A 16,516-nucleotide genomic window follows, 5' to 3' on the forward strand; every position below is an offset into this window, starting at 1 on the left:
GGCTGTCTCCTGATCCGCCGTTGTCTCTCAGACACCACACAATCCAACAAAGGTATCTGTTCACTTTAGGGCTATCTTCATTGTTTCAGTTTCCAGAACCCCACTGTAATTTGCAGAGCGAAGCTCCATATTTGTATATAACTTTATGGAGTCCTGGGAAGTTGTTATGGTTTAAAGATTATAACTGCAGGGAATAGGAGGTTGATTGTCCAGGTTTTCAGAGGGCTCTGTGGATTGTCTTAGAAAGTGTGGGGGCTGTCTCCATGTGGGCTGGTGTCTTTGGGTATTTTTATTAGGCTGTAACAAAGTGAAGTGGAAAGGATGATATATATTAAATATCTTAATAGGACAGGTTATTTCTACTTCCAGCATGGGCAATAAAAGAGATGGCACATACAAATAAAAATAATTACAGTATGTGGTGCTCCTTTACAATGTGCAATCAAACTCATGGACCAATGACTTTCCTCTTATTGAATTAAGGTACACCTTCCATTCAGATCTATTAACAACATTCACAAACCATTGTTATCTTGTCAATGGCATCTTTAATTAAAGACTCCTCTGGGCCACTCTAATCATTTCACATTGTGAGTGTCCATGGTCTTCAAATGCACTCTGATTAAGATGATGGCAATTTTTATTTACATGTGTTTACTTGTGGACCAAGGGGTTGTGAGGTCAGGAGGAATAGCACGGAGAAATGCTTCCTTCCAAAAAGAGCAGGTCTTGAAATGACAATGCCATTTTTAAAAATTTTGTTCCGCTCCCTCTTTTTCTATCTCTTCTTCTGCTCATTTTTTTTTTTTTTTTTTTTTTTTGGTGGGGGGGTGGTGGTGGGTTAATGGCATTATATTCTAACCTCAATGACTCTGTGAAGAAATCATCATGATTTCACTGGGGAACAGAGTACAATCTTCAGTTAAAGGTGCATTATCCCTTCTAGGCCACTAAGATACCATTTGATAAACTGCCCTTTTTGTTACACTGCATGGCACTGGTAGCCTGAAAGAATTAACGTATTTCCCAAATGGCAGCAATTTACTCCCCCTTGCACTAACACAAAAAGCCCCCTTTGTTACCTGGGAAGCATCTTTCCTCAGTGATTCTCTCTATGCCTGGTATAGAGTTCATTAATGCCAAATCTCTTGGAAAAAATAGGTATATACTGTCAACTGGATTCTTCCAAGACAAAAGACAGATTTCTAAGTCTCACAGCAACAAAACATATTCAAATCCCTAATTGACCATTTAATGCAAATGATGACAGGGACGATTTATGCATTTTCATCCATCACTAGCAAGAAAAGCCTGACAAAATGGACAGGGAGAAAACTTGTTTAAGGCAGCATAAGGTTGACTGACCTGCCCTGCTTGACTGGTCACTGATTTCCTAATCTTAACACCAGCCCACGTCGAGTCTACTGTTTAGACTCATACGATATACCTTTAAAGTATAAATCACATGCCAGAGCGTTGTGAGAAATAGAGATAGACTCAAAGGAATTGATGCAGGGAGTTATTTGTATCTTCATGAGGCCCTTGGTTTTAAAGCCAACTATTAATATGTTTGCTGTAATTGAATTAATCTTTCCTCTGAAAGTCTAGGACTGTGTTAGCAACAAAAAGAGTCTAGGACTGTGTTAGCAACAAAAGGAGATGAACTCTACATCACTGGGACAGAGCTAAAGCAAATTCCATGCACTTCAGAGAATTTCTGTCTTCTGTGTAATAAAAAAAAAGTAAGACCAGGTATAAGAGGATGATTTCCAAATGTAGCTTTTAAACAGTACTTCATAGTTTGCACCAGACTTCTCAGCTATCAGGTCTATAGGTCTATAGGTCTATGTCTATCAGACATTTATCATCCTCACCAAAATCTGAAAGCAAAGTTACTAATATATAAAATTGGTAGATGATAAAACTGAGGCCTAGAGAAAGAGAATGATTTGTTCAAGGTTATACACACAGGCTGTTGCTGAGGGGAGACTGGAACCCAAGACTTCTGAATTCCTGTGTCCTCTCCACTCAACCATGCTATATCATTTCTGATAATTTTTTTTTCTTTTTGAGATAGAGTTTCACTCTTGTTGCCCAGGCTGGAGTGCAATGGCTTGATCTTGGCTCACTACAACTTCCGCCTCCCAGGTTCAAGCGATTCTTCTGCTTCAGTCTCCCTAGTAGTTGGGATTACAGGCACGCACCACCACGCCCGGTTAATTTTGTATTTTTAGTAGAGATGGGGTTTCTCCACATTGGTCAGGCTGGTCTTGAACTCCCAACCTCAGGTGATCCACCCACCTCAGCCTCCCAAAGTGCTGGGATTACAGACATGAGCCACCAAGCCCAGCTGAGATTTTTTATCTCTTATGCGGTGTCAATGCTGAAGCCTGCATTATTTTCCTGACAAATTATTTCTGTCATCAGTTCACTTCAATGAGTTCCAGGACCAGCATATTCTTACTTCGGAAGGCAAAGAAAACAAAGAAACGCAGATTTTGCCTTGAATGAAGCAGGTAGGCATAATTATGCCAAATATCATGACATCTTACTAGTTAAATGAGATTATGGCCACATGCTCTGGCAAAAGCTGATGTGGGATTTCGATTCAACAGTCATTTTTTTGTTCAGATTATAAATATTCTTTTTTCCTTCTTTATTAATTCTTCAGTCATTCTTTTTCCCTACCCTTTTTCTTGTAAGTCAAAGAGCTATGTTTATTCCCTGGAAAGAAATCCAAAGTTGCTCCCAGAGCAACTATTATCACAAACTCTCAAGTGACCTTCAGTCAGCAAATCTCTCTCTTCTAATTAATCATCAGTTTCCGAGCCAGAATTCTGGGAATTATCTTCAATTCCTTCATCGCACATTAAAACACACACACACAGACACACACACAGAGCAGATCTTGCCAAGTTTCTCCCCAAGTCTATCTCAAAACTCCCTGCTGAGAGCAAAGTGGGGATTAGAGAATAGATGTAGCAACATTAAAAACTAGAGACAAGGGCACTCAAAAGTAGAGTGACTATAAATTATTGACCAAATTGAGATACTTTTGAAGAGGAAAAGAAACACTATTAATAATTGTGCCAAGGAAAATAAAACATAGTTTCACTGTGCTCTCAAGGAGGGTGCTTATCTGGTAAAGATTTGAAATTGGGCAGTATCAGTGGAGATGAAACAGCATCTATCTAAAATATAAGCATGACCAAAATGTAAGCCTCATTCACCCCTACCCACCAGATAAATTGGATATTCTCTGGATGGCAAACTTGCTACATGATCTAGTCCTTATTTTATCAGCCTCATTTCCTGTCACTCTTCCTTCCTTTTTTCTTTTTCTTTTCTTTCTTTTTTTTTTTTTTTTTTGAGACGGAGTTTTGCTCTTGTTGGCCAGGCTGGAGTGCAATGGCACCATCTCAGCTCACTGCAACCTCCGCCTCCCAGGTTCAAGGGATTCTCCTGCTTCAGCCTCCCTAGTAGCTCGGATTACAGGCATGTGCCACCACGCCCAGCTAATTTTGTATTTTTAGTAGAGATGGGGTTTTTCCATGTTGGTCAGACTGGTCTCAAACTCCCCACCTCAGGTAATCTGCCCACCTTGGCCTCCCAAAGTGCTGGGATTACAGGCGTGAGCCACTGCGCCCGGCCCTACACTCTTCCTTTCACATTTTGCTCTGCTTTGCTTAGTTTCCAAAATATGTGATGCTATTTATACCTCTGTGCCTTTGAACACACCACTCCCTTGGAAAGGAACCCCTTTAACTCTTTTAGTTTATAAGACAACTGTTACTTCTCTGAAACTTTCCCTGAGGCTTTAAACAGGGTCCATCCTTTCGCTCTGGTCACCGTATATACCATACTGCAATATGATCATTCATTTAAATAACTGGGTTTGCTGATGGGGCTTAACCTATTATGGTATGAAATATATCAGCTATGGTTTTGGTTTTCCTAGTAATTGTTAACAAATATGCTTGGTGAAACCATCCATAGTAGCAGGGTCCCTTGAAGACATTTCATTTTTCTTATATAACTGTTCAGTAACGTCTAGTTATTAAAATAGTGTAATTTGGTTTTTAAGACTCCTTTTTCTTTCATTGTCGTTTGAGACGGGGTCTCGCTCTATAGCCCAGGCTGGAGTGAAATGGTGCAATCTTGGCTCATGGCAGCCTTCATCTCCCATTCTCAAGCCATCCTCCCACCCCAGCCTCCTGAGTAGCTGAGACTACATGCCCGACTAATTTTGTTTCATTTTATTTTTATTTTCTATACAGACAAGGTCTCACTTGTTGCCCAGGCTGGTCTCAAACTCCTGGGCTTGGCAGCAGGAGAGGGTGTGTTACCTTCTGAAAAATCAAGGCCCTCAAAGGTGCCAGGAAAAGCATACACAGTCTCATATTTTACTGAGATGGGCAGTTTAGAATGGCCATGAATGTCTGCTATAACATAAAGAATAGTTCACTATGAACAGATTAATATCATAAAAACTCCATTCTTATTAAGAGAATGACCAGCTGGCCCATCTTTTAATCTCATTAATAAAAGATATATACCTGCTTTCTTTTTACTCTTTTGGAGATGAGGTCCTCTCAAATAGTCCAAGGACATTTCTGAATGCTTAGGTCCGCATGATATATGAGGAGGTGTGTGTATGTGTGTTTACAATTTTGTTTTTGTGTGTGTGGTTTTTGCTACTGGGGAAGAAAAATCACAGTGATCTCCACAGTAATGGCTTATACTGCAGTGTTTGTGAGCCCATTACTGGGAATGAAATTCTATCCTTTCTTCTCCATTTTCCAGAGCTAGATTCTTTTTGCCTTTCTAGCCTTGTATTTGCTCTTATTTCAAGGCTTGCTATTAAAGCCATGGTACCATCTAAGTACCGTAAAAAAGATAATGTTTTCTATTACCACCATCTCTACCTTCTCAATCCTTACCCCAAAATGTGTCTACTGGGCAGATCATACCATCTAACAGAAGTGGTTGAAATGTCCCATCTGGGCTGAGCCCAAATTTAAAAATATGTGTTCTTTTGTAAATTCTTCAATAAGATGACTTACAACATTTCCAATTTTAGTCTAAGCATTTGGTCAGGAGTATCCACATGACAGTGTAATTGGAAAAATAAATGAATGTTTGCCTTTGGTTTCATTTTATTGCTTTTCAGAAGAAAGCCCCATATAATAATTTTCAGGTCCAGTTCTCTCCTCTCCAACCATGGGGTCAGGGGTGGGGTGCAAAAGGAGAGCGGGGAGGGGAGAGGAGAGGGGAGTGGAGAGGAGAGGGGTAGTGGGAACTCCCTGCTTTGTCTGTATCATTCTCTTATTGTAATGTCAGTGAAAAGAACCTCTGAAATGAGATTGATTTTTTAATCCCGTTTGAATGCCTTAATTTTATAAAAATGATCTAAAGGCTGGGCACACGGTGGTTTATGCCTGTAATCCCAGCACTTTGGGAGGCCAAGGCGGGTGGATCACCCGAGGTCAGGAGTTTGAGACCAGCCTGGCCAATATGCCCTCTACTAAAAATACAAAAATCAGCTGGGTGTGATGGCGGGTGCCTGTAATCCCAGCTACTCGGGAGGCTGAGGCAGAGAGAATCACTTGAACCTGGGAGGCAGAGGTTGCAGTGAGCCGAGATGGCACCACTGCACTCCAACCTGGGCAACAGAGACTCTATCTCAAAAAAAAAAAACAAAACAAAAAAGATCTAAAGTGCGTAGAATAAAATTTCCCCTCCCTCAAAAACATTCCCAATAAAATGTAAAAAAAGAAAAAAGAAATACCCCGACTGGGCCGGTGGCTCACGCCTATAATCCCAGCACCTGGGGAGGCTGAGGCAGGTGGATCACCTGAGGTCAGGAGTTTGAGACCAGCTTGACCAACATGGAGAAACCCCATCTCTACTAAAAATGTAAAATTAGCCAGGCATGGTAGCACATGCCTTTAATCCCAGCTACTAGGTAGGCTGAGGCAGGAGAACCGCTTGGACCCAGAAGGTGGAGGTTGTGGTGAGCTGAGATCACGCCATTGCACTCTAGCCTGGACAACAAGAGCAAAACTGTCGAAAGAAAGAAAGAAAAGAAAGAAAAAAAAGAAAGAAAAGAAAGAAAGGAAAGGAAGGAAGGAAGGAAAGGAAGGAAGGAAGGAAAGGAAGGAAAGGAAGGAAGTAAAGGAAGGAAAGGAAGGAAGGAAAGAAGGAAGGAAGGACAAGAAGGAAGGAAGGAAGGGAAGAAAGGAAGGAAGGAAAGGAAGGAAAGAAAGACAAGAAGGAGGGAGGGAAATGCCCCAAATCTTTCAAATTAAAGTTTTTTTTGAGAGTCCTTACTGCTGTTTTCCTCCCCTGCAGAGGGAGTAAAGCCCTGTGGAGGGGAGGAGGCCACATCTAGCATGGATGGCTTACATACCCTTGATCCAGGAGGAGCCCCAGGGCTTCTCACCAGTAGGCTAATTCTGACAGCTCCAATTTCATGCCATGGCCTTTGTGTCAGGCCACTCCAGTACCTGTTCCTACAATGTAGCTAAATATCCTCTATGTTATAAATGGGATAATGCATTAAACCAACTCTTTGCCTGTGGCAAGGCCTGGGCTACCATTGGAAGGATGGTATTGAATGCAATGTTCTGGCATCAGGGTGACTTTAAAGGAGGAAAAAAATCACTGGGTTTAGACCCCTCTACCCTTCAAACCTCTATAGAAAACTATGGGAAAATGCATTGTGGAGGAAGGGAATCATTGAGTTATAGACCTTACTGCTTTGTCTGGCTAATTCCTATTCATCTTTTAAGACTCAGTTCAATGACATCTCCAGGAAGCCATCCTCACCCCTCTACACCTCTTTAACCCAATTTTTAGAATGGATTAAAGGCCCTGATTAAACATACCAGTCCCACTTCAATTACATCACTACCCTGCTATATTGGGGCTGTAACTCAGACATGGGCAACAGAAATGTATAGTCAATAGGAAAAATGGAGCAGAATTTAATTTCAATACAGCATAAAGATGTGGTTTGGAAGATCCTACTGTGCTCTGTGTGTGTGGAGGTGATGGAGAGTTCATAAATCCAGTTCTCAGGATGAACTAAGAGGGAGGGAACCACGGTGGCTCTAGAGATAAAGATGAAAGGAACTGAGCAGTGCATTCCAGCTCCACAAACTTTGAGGAAAATGGGCCTTGTTCTCAGCACAAGTTCAGGATGGCAGACATACAGCCCGAAATGAAAATGGATTTTCAAGTGATATTACAAAGAAAAGATGACACACTGGCCTTTTCCTGATTAATCACAAGATTAAAAGCTGAAAAACCAGACCCAAGCAGCCTCCTTACATAGATGAAATAATACACTCCAGCTTAAAAAGAAGTAGTAGAAGGGTATTTGCTATTTTCAGTGTTTTTCTAAGTAGTTGTGAGCTATCAAAAGGGAGTGAGGCTTGTCAAGGAAGGTAAATGGCCTTTAGCCCAGTGACAGGTCATTTCCTTAGAGATAACATCTGGGAAGGTTTCAGCTCCCTGAAAAGGAATATGCAGCTTCCTCTAATTTTGTTTTTTTCATAGTTTAGTAGAGAGAAAAATTCATACCTTACAGATCTAAAGTGTTAGATAAGGTTCTTCTGTTTCTGTCCACCTTCCTCGACAGCAGTAGACACAGAAGGATAAACCAAACTGGTTACCATGGAGCTTACAAAGCTTTCAAGGGGTGACCACAGGAGGCCAACCTGTATTTTGAGATCTTTGGGCTCTTGCGAGTTCTAGGTATTCCTCACTCTTACTTTAAAATTGCAGGTAAGTTGTAAATGAGGTGCCTTGGAAAATGCGAAATTGCTGTAAGTTGGTTCTCATGTAATGAAGTGGATGACGCTGGGGATGGATTTGAGAGGAATAAGCTCAACACAGGCTCAGTGGATCAATTACAACCAAGGGATGGGGATGCAGAGCTAGGAGTGTATAGGAAGCTGTGATTCAGGGAAGGCGGACTGGATTATACCTCACGCTTAATTTTTGCAGCATGATATGTTTTAAAGCATATGTGTAATGGGCCATAACCACAAATTCAAACAAATATGGTTTCTTAAGTAAATCAACCCAATGGGTAAAAAAGGGGTGACTTCCATCCAGGGAACTCCATTTTTAGGTCTGCTTAAGTGACTAACCTAAGATTTTGGGTAAACTCTTCAAACTTTCTGAGCCTCTTTACCCCCCCAAGTGCCAAGTGGAGATACTTAGACATCAGCACTTTTTCAGATATACAAGTGAAGAATCTAGCTTTAGACAGCAGGGGAAATAATGTGGGATCCCAACATAGCACAACCTGCACACAAATCCCCTAAGAGCCAGCCTCACAACCAAATGGCAGAACCTTTTCTTCCATGCCTCTCGAGCCCTGTACAGCAAGAAGTTAAAACTACTGGGCACCAATAAATCCTTTAATAGAAATAGCTATCAAAATCTGTTTAAACCATCTGTTTCTCTGGCTATTTTTCCTCCCAGTGTTTTTCTTTCATGTGTTCTTTGCTAACAACAACCAAAAGATCTATTCTAAAATAACCAAGATGTTATGACTAAAAATGCTAGAGGTATATATCTAGTTTGTGAGAGAAATTGCTTTCTGAAGAGGAGTTAGGTTTATCTTGTATGGAGGAAGACAACATTTCCAAAAATACTATACTTGCACTAAGAAAATAACCAACTACTTTCATTAAAAGGGAATGCAACAAGATTTGTATTTGTTCCTGTAATTGAATTTAATGCCGCTGAAATTTGTCAGGCCTGAAAGCAGTTGAAGTTTCAGATCATATTTTTACATTGGCGAAAATTGCCTAAGAAATTGTCTCTCAGGCAGTACAGAGTAGGTCTTCTGCTAAACTTAAAAGGATCACGAATCAATCATTGTATGTACTTGCCTAAGGCTTAGCACCTGTGAGTGCCTCTGGGGATATTTTCTTTGGAGAGGAAGACTCTGTGAGACGCTCACTGTTTATGGAGTAGCCCTACTTCTGACCTGTCTAACAATTCACTCTTTTCCATTTGGTGTCTCTTGTGTAGAGACTGGTGACCATAAAAATGTGGAGTCATGTATAGTTTCATTTCAGCCAATAGTTTTGCAACTGTTTTTTCCTTTCTAGAGTCAAGGAGTTTATGATCTCATCTATACACCTCTAAGTCTCATTCTCTTAATAGTTTCAGATTTTCTACAGAAGTTCCATTCCATATTTAAAATGTCTTTTTTGTTGTTGTTGTTGAGATGGAATCTCACTGTCGCCTAGGCTGAAGTGCAGTGGCACGATCTTGGCTCACCGCATCCTCTGCCTTCCAGGTTCAAGTGATTCTTTAGCCTCAGCCTCCTGAGTAGCTGGGATTACAGGCATGCATCACCATGCCTGGCTACTTTTTTTGTAACCTAAGTAGAGACAGGCTTTCGCCATGTTGGCCAGGCTGGTCTCGAACTCCTGACCTCAAGTGATCTGCCTGCCTCAGCCTCCCAAAGTACTGGGATTAGAGGCATGAGCCACTGTCTTTAATATGCCATTCTCTGTCTCTCACCTGGGTTCACCTTGGTTGATGGACATATAAATCTCCCAAGAATTCTCCTCTGGGATGGCACCGTGTGGTATGAGTAAGCTCACCCCTAAAATGGAAAAAGCCAACAGGTTATTCATAGAGTTTTCCAATTATCTTGAAGTTCCTCACTCAAGCATCTTACAGATACCTGGAAAACAAGCTACTTTCTCATGGCAATTTATGAAATCTCAATCCTTGGAAAGTTTAAGGTTCAAGATTATAACAGGAAAAACATTGTTTTATAACAGTGACATAAAAAAGGGCATATTATTCAACTGAGTACTCAAATTACTTTTTTTAAATTTTAAGTCATCCCAGCATTAATTATTTTAAAAGATTGAGTGTTCTAAGACCAGGCAGTATTAAACATATCTGAGAATGTAAGAGTTTATCCACGCGTCAATTAATCTGCTCCAAAATTTAAAAAAGATATTTCTCTATTTCCTGCAAACCTACATGAAATGATGGGGAGGAAGCTGTCTTACCAATGGTGCATCTGGAAGCAAGTTGAAGGTGGTACTCAGTGGGGTGTGGCATTTTGTCAAGAAAAACAGAAAGTGAAAGTATCTGATGTGCTCACGAGCCTTATAGGTTATTGCGCAACCAGTATGACCCTTTCTAGCATATTTGCTAGAAAGGTTACTTAACCAGAGTCATGTCAATGTCAGATTGAAAAAACTAGCAGCCTTCCTTACATAAAATCATACAATGCAGGAAGGGAAGGCACAGGAAGCCACATCTCACTGCCTCTTAAACGTCCTCTCTTTCCTCTTAAACGCTATGAAGAAAATACTGCACCTTGGCCAAGAGAGAAGAGTCTAAGGAGGGCAGGGATTCTCTTTAATGTAGCTTTACATTAAATGAAGAACAGAAATTATAACAAACTGTCTCTCAGACCACAGTGCAATCAAACTAGAACTCAAAACTAAGAAACTCAATCAAAACCGCTCAACTACATGGAAACTGAACAACCTGCTCCTAAACAACTACTGGGTACATAACAAAATGAAGGCAGAAATAAAGATGTTCTTTGAAACCAATGAGAACCAACATACAATATACCAGAATCTCTGGGACACATTTAAAGCAGTGTGTAGAGGGGAATTTATAGCACTAAATGCCCACAAGAGAAAGCTGGAAAGATCTAAAATTGACACCCTAACATCACAATTAAAAGAACTAGAGAAGCAAGAGCAAACACATTCAAAAGGTAGCAGAAGGCAAGAAACAACTAAGATCAGAGCAGAACTGAAGGAGATAGAGACACAAAAAACATTCCAAAAAATCAATGAATCCAGTTGCTGGTTTATTGAAAAGATCAACAAAATTGATAGACCGTTAGCAAGACTAATAAAGAAGAAAAGAGAGAAGAATCAAATAGACACAATAAAAAATGATAAAGGGGATATCACCACCGACCCCACAGAAATACAAACTGCCATCAGAGAATACTATAAACACCTCTACACAAATAAACTAGAAAATCTAGAAGAAATGGATAATTTCCTGGACACTTACACTCTCCCAAGACTAAACCAGGAAGAAGTTGAATCCCTGAATAGACCAATAGCAGGCTCTGAAATTGAGGCAATAATTAATTGCCTACCAAAAAAAAGTCCAGGACCAGATGGATTCACAGCCGAATTCTATCAGAGGTAAAAGGAGGAGTTGGCACCATTCCTTCTGAAATTATTCCAATCAATAGAAAAAGAGGGAATCCTCCCTAACTCATTTTAAGAGGCCAACATCATCCTGACACCAAAGCCTGACAGAGATTCAGCAAAAAAAAAGAGAATTTTAGACCAATATCCTTGATGAACATCGACTGCAAAAATCCTCAATAAAATACTGGCAAACAGAATCCAGCAGCACATCAAAAAGCTTATCCACCATGAACAAGTGGGCCTCATCCCTGGGATGCAAGGCTGGTTCAACATACGCAAATCAATAAACGTAATCCAGCATATAAACAGAACCAAAGACAAAAACCACGATTATCTCAATAGATGCAGAAAAGGCCTTTGACAAAATTCAATAGCGCTTTATGCTACAAACTCTCAATAAATTCGGTATTGATGGAATGTATCTCAAAATACTAAGACCTTTTTTATGACAAACCCACAGCCAATATCATACTGAATGGGCAAAAACTGGAAGCATTCCCTTTGAAAACTGGCACAAGACAGGGATGCCCTCTCTCACCACTCCTATTCAACATAATGTTGGAAGTTCTGGCTAGGGAAATCAGGCAAGAGAAAGAAATAAAGGGTATTCAGTTAGGAAAAGAAGAAGTCAAATTGTCCCTGCTTGCAGATGACATGATTGTATATTTAGAAAACCCCATTGTCTCAGCCCAAAATCTCCTTAAGCTGATAAGCAACTTCAGCAGTCTCAGGATACAAAATCAATGTGCAAAAATCACAAGGATTCTTATACACCAGTAAGAGACAAACAGAGAGCCAAATCATGAATGAACTCCTGTTCACAATAGCTTCAAAGAGAATAAAATACCTAGGAATCCAACTTACAAGGGATGTAAAGGACCTCTTCAAGGAGAACTACAAACCACTGCTCAGTGAAATAAAAGAGGACATAAACAAATGGAAGAACATACCATGCTCTTGCATAGGAAGAATCAATATTGTGAAAATGTCCATACTGCCCAAGGTAATTTATAGATTCAATGCCATCCCCATTAAGCTACCAATGACTTTCCTCACAGAATTGGAAAAAACTGCTTTAAAGTTCATATGGAAACAAAAAAGACCCTGCATTGCCAAGACAATCCTAAGCCAAAAGAACAAAGCTGGAGGCATCACGCTACCTGACTTCAAACTATACTACAAGGCTACAGTAACCAAAACAGCATAGTACTGGTACCAAAACAGAGATATAGACCAATGAAACAGAACAGAGCCCTCAGAAATAATACCGCACATCTACAGCCATCTGATCTTTGACAAACCTGACAAAAACAAGAAATGGGGAAAGGATTCCCTATTTAATAAATGGTGCTGGGAAAATTGGCTAGCCATAAGTAGAAAGCTGAAACTGGATCCTTTCCTTACTCTTCATACAAAAATTAATTCAAGATGGATTAGAGACTTAAATGTTAGACCTAAAGCCATAAAAACCCTAGAAGAAAACCTAGGTAATACCATTCAGGACATAGGCATGGGCAAGGACTTCATGTCTAAAACACCAAAAGCAACGGCAATAAAAGCCAAAATTGACAAATGGGATCTAATTAAACTAAAGAGCTTCTGCACAGCAAAAGAAACTACCATCAGAGTGAATAGGCAACCTTCAGAATGGGAAAAAATTTTTGCAATCTACTCATCTGACAAAGGGCTGATATCCAGAACCTATAAAGAACTCAATCAAATTTACAAGAAAAAAACAACCCTATCAAAAAGTGGGCAAAGGACATGAACAGACACTTTTCAAAGGAAGACATTCATATAGCCAACAGACACATGAGAAAATGCTCATCATCACTCACCATCAGAGAAATGCAAATCAAAACCATAATGAGATACCATCTCACACCAGTTAGAATGGCAATCATTAAAAAATCAGGAAACAACAGGTGCTGGAGAGGATGTGGAGAAATAGGAACACTTTTACACTGTTGGTGGGACTGTAAATTAGTTCAACCATTGTGGAAAACAGTGTGGCAATTCCTCAAGGATCTAGAACTAGAAATATCATTTGACCCAGTCATCCCATTACTGGGGATATCCCCAAAGGATTATAAGTCATGCTGCTATAAAGACACACGCACACGTATGTTTATTGCGGCACTATTCACAATCGCAAAGACTTGGAATCAACCCAAATGTCCACCGATGATAGACTGGATTAAGAAAATGTGGCACATATACACCATGGAATATTATGCAGCCATAAAAACAGATGAGTTCATGTCCTTTGTAGTGACACAGATGCAGCTGGAAACCATCATTCCCAGCAAACTATCGCAGGAACAGAAAACCAAATACCACATGTTCTCACTCATAGGTGGGAATTGAACAATGAGATCACTTGGATACAGGAAGGGGAACATCACACACTGGGTCCTATTGTGGGGAGGGAGGAGGGATAGCATTAGGAGATATACCTAACGTAAATGACGAGTTAATGGGTGCAGCACACCAACATGGCACATGTATACATATGTAACAAACCTGCACATTGTGAACATGTACCCTAGAACATAAAGTATTAAAACAAAAAAAAGAAATGAAATAGAGAAACAGTAAGATCCTTACAAAATAAAATCTTAAGGCACCCTCCTATTCTTTGAGTAAGGCAGCTCTCGCCTTCTTTTCCTTTCATTAGAGCTAATGCAATCGCTCAGAAAACTTTCAGGTTGCTTATGATAATTTAAATCTAGAGATGGCAGGCTTTCCTGATCTCCTTCTATGTGCCTGTTAGCAGCTATAAAAACAAAAAATGTAAACCTCATTACAAAACAAGTTATTTATGATTCACATTATAAGCATTATTCAGTAATATGCTAGTTATCAGTATCTTTCACCAGCACTAAGAATAAGGCACATTTGAATCTTGGTTACAGCTTTGTAGCATGGAGATCCATTTATGTTCTGGACCTTAATGTCAACAGAACTATAAATGCCACACTTAGAGAGGCTCTTCCCTCTATTGTCTATTCTTCCTTAAATGTAGTTGCCAAATGAAGGGGCCTCCATTATAACCCTCCCTGCTGCTAACCACAAGTTGCAATACACAGGACATCCAGTGTGCTTGGAAGTCAACCCGAATACATGCCCTCGACATTCTGTCTTCTTTTAGTTTGACTTAAAACTTCCTCTCTGCTGCTGCTCTTTCAGGCTGTCTAGGTCATTATGATGACAGAGACATGCAATCAGAATTCTTCCAAATTAGAAGTACAGGAAACTATCATCAAGCAATAATAATAATATTAAATCAATTACACTTATCACAATGCCACTCATGGAGCAGGAAGCCAATAAACACATCATGAAGATATAAATGAAACAGGATTCAAAATTCTTAGTAAAAATGCCAGGTTTCGAGACATGTTAGCTTCTGTAGATCATCATAGCCTGATGGCCAACTCTCAACAAAACAGAAGATGTATGTGTGAGGACCATTGAGGAAGAGCTGTCTGTGCAGATCACACCTTATTCCTTTCAAGTCAGCTTAATTCTCTGTCTTTAGATTGAGACATTATTCAGAATACTCCTAAATTCAACCTGAATCTATAGGATCACTGGAGCTTTAAATGATTTTTCTCTCTTCAATCAGAAATGGTGTTATCTTTCAAACATACTTCTCCTGCTCCTCCTGCCCGAACATGCAAATACTACGTGGAGTCTGAAATAGTCATACACAAAGGCACATGGGGAGTGGCAAATTACAGATCATGAAGAATGAGAGATACTCTGGGACAGCTTTATGCCTATGATCCCCTAAAGTAGAATTCATTTCAATATGTCATTCTCCAGTTATCTCTGATTAAAGAAAAATATAATACCCCCATACTCCACCTGCTACCCTGACAGCCTTTTATTTGATATGACCACAGAAGCACCAGTCTGAGCTTCCTGTTTTATATTTGGAATAATAAATAATTTCTAGAGTGTGGAGACCACCCTAACCTTTTGGAGAAATCACTGCCAGGCACCATACAACAATTTAGGATGGATGGCATTAGAGCAATCTAATCTCAGTGCCTTGCTTTCTTTATACTTTTGCTCCCTAGGGCGTATTTTGTATTTATTTCCTGCAAATAACGTAGCATATGTTTTATTTCTCCACAGTTATTTTACATCAAACTCATTCCTAGTGAACAGCTTCAATCTTGTCCAACACTTCTTGTCAGGAGCTTTGAAAATGCCCCATTTCAGGGAGAAACTGTTTGGGAATCACTGACAATGCTGTCAGAACTTTTAGTTTTCAGTATGAGTGCTGCTCAAGTCAGAGGTGAAGATAAATCTCTGGTTCATCATGATTTCATCTCGCTGTCTTTGATAAACAACAAACACCACCAATGAACAGGTTGGTCATGGCACTCCCTCTACACATGGATAAACAGATGTGCGCACACACACACATACACTAAGAAAGGAGGATGCAAAGAGAGAGAAGGAGTAATGGGCAGTTTATCAACTAATAACCACTGAGAGCCTTGTAAGTGCCAAGCACGAGCTAGAAAGAGATAAGATAAATGCACAACTTAATGCACGGCTTTATATGATTCTGTATTTTTGTTTTTATGTCATTTTTTTTAGAGACAGCAACTTGCTATGTTGCCCTCGCTGGTCTCGAATTCCTAGACTCAAGTGATTTCCCCACTTCAGCCTCCTGAGTAGCTGGGACTACAGGTGTGTGCCACCACACCCTGCCAAACTTTGTATAATTCTGATACGTCCTATTCTTTTTGAGAGGGCAAGGGTGGTATTCTTTTTCTTTCCTCAGGACTCACATGTCTAGTTTATAGATTCTTACAGAAAAGTTAATTGGTAAACATGGCTGATTGACTCATTATCCATCAAGTCTCCTATTTGCCAGTTACCAACTGGAAGAATTAAATCATGCATAGGCATTCACACATTGACACGCATACACATTTGAACCAAGATCCTTACCACGTCCTAAAACACTGACCAAAGAAGATTTAGAGAATTAGAAATTTAAAAAACAAAACCTTTCAATTATGGCTGCCATTGAAGGCTATTTTGATGAAGTAAAACACGTTTTGAAATGAAGATTTTAAGGAAGTAATTGCTCTAGGGGAGAACAAGACAACATTCCTCAACTAGAAATGAATTTCAGTCTCCAGTCTCTAAGCTACTAGAGGGGTCAGTTAGCTAGAATGGTAGAATCAGACTAGTCCTATTACAGATTTTATTTATGGGATGAAATGCTTGATTTGAGAGGTTGGTTAGTTCCACCCTCCACAGAT

The 16,516-nt window shown here is 39.9% G+C and overlaps 1 protein-coding gene across 2 annotated transcripts in view; it reads right to left on the reverse strand.

Annotated features, from left to right (window-relative positions):
• Positions 1–16,516, reverse strand: part of UNC5D (unc-5 netrin receptor D) — a 584,232-nt gene that overhangs the window by 61,128 nt on the left and 506,588 nt on the right. For both annotated transcript variants that reach the window (XM_010370595.2, XM_030937254.1), the window contains exon 11: positions 9,547–9,631. In XM_010370595.2, the coding sequence (XP_010368897.1) occupies positions 9,547–9,631 (85 nt within the window). The remainder of the gene's footprint in view (positions 1–9,546; positions 9,632–16,516) is intronic.

The sequence above is a fragment of the Rhinopithecus roxellana genome, chromosome 9 (assembly GCF_007565055.1).
Source record: "Rhinopithecus roxellana isolate Shanxi Qingling chromosome 9, ASM756505v1, whole genome shotgun sequence".
Lineage (NCBI taxonomy): Eukaryota > Metazoa > Chordata > Mammalia > Primates > Cercopithecidae > Rhinopithecus > Rhinopithecus roxellana.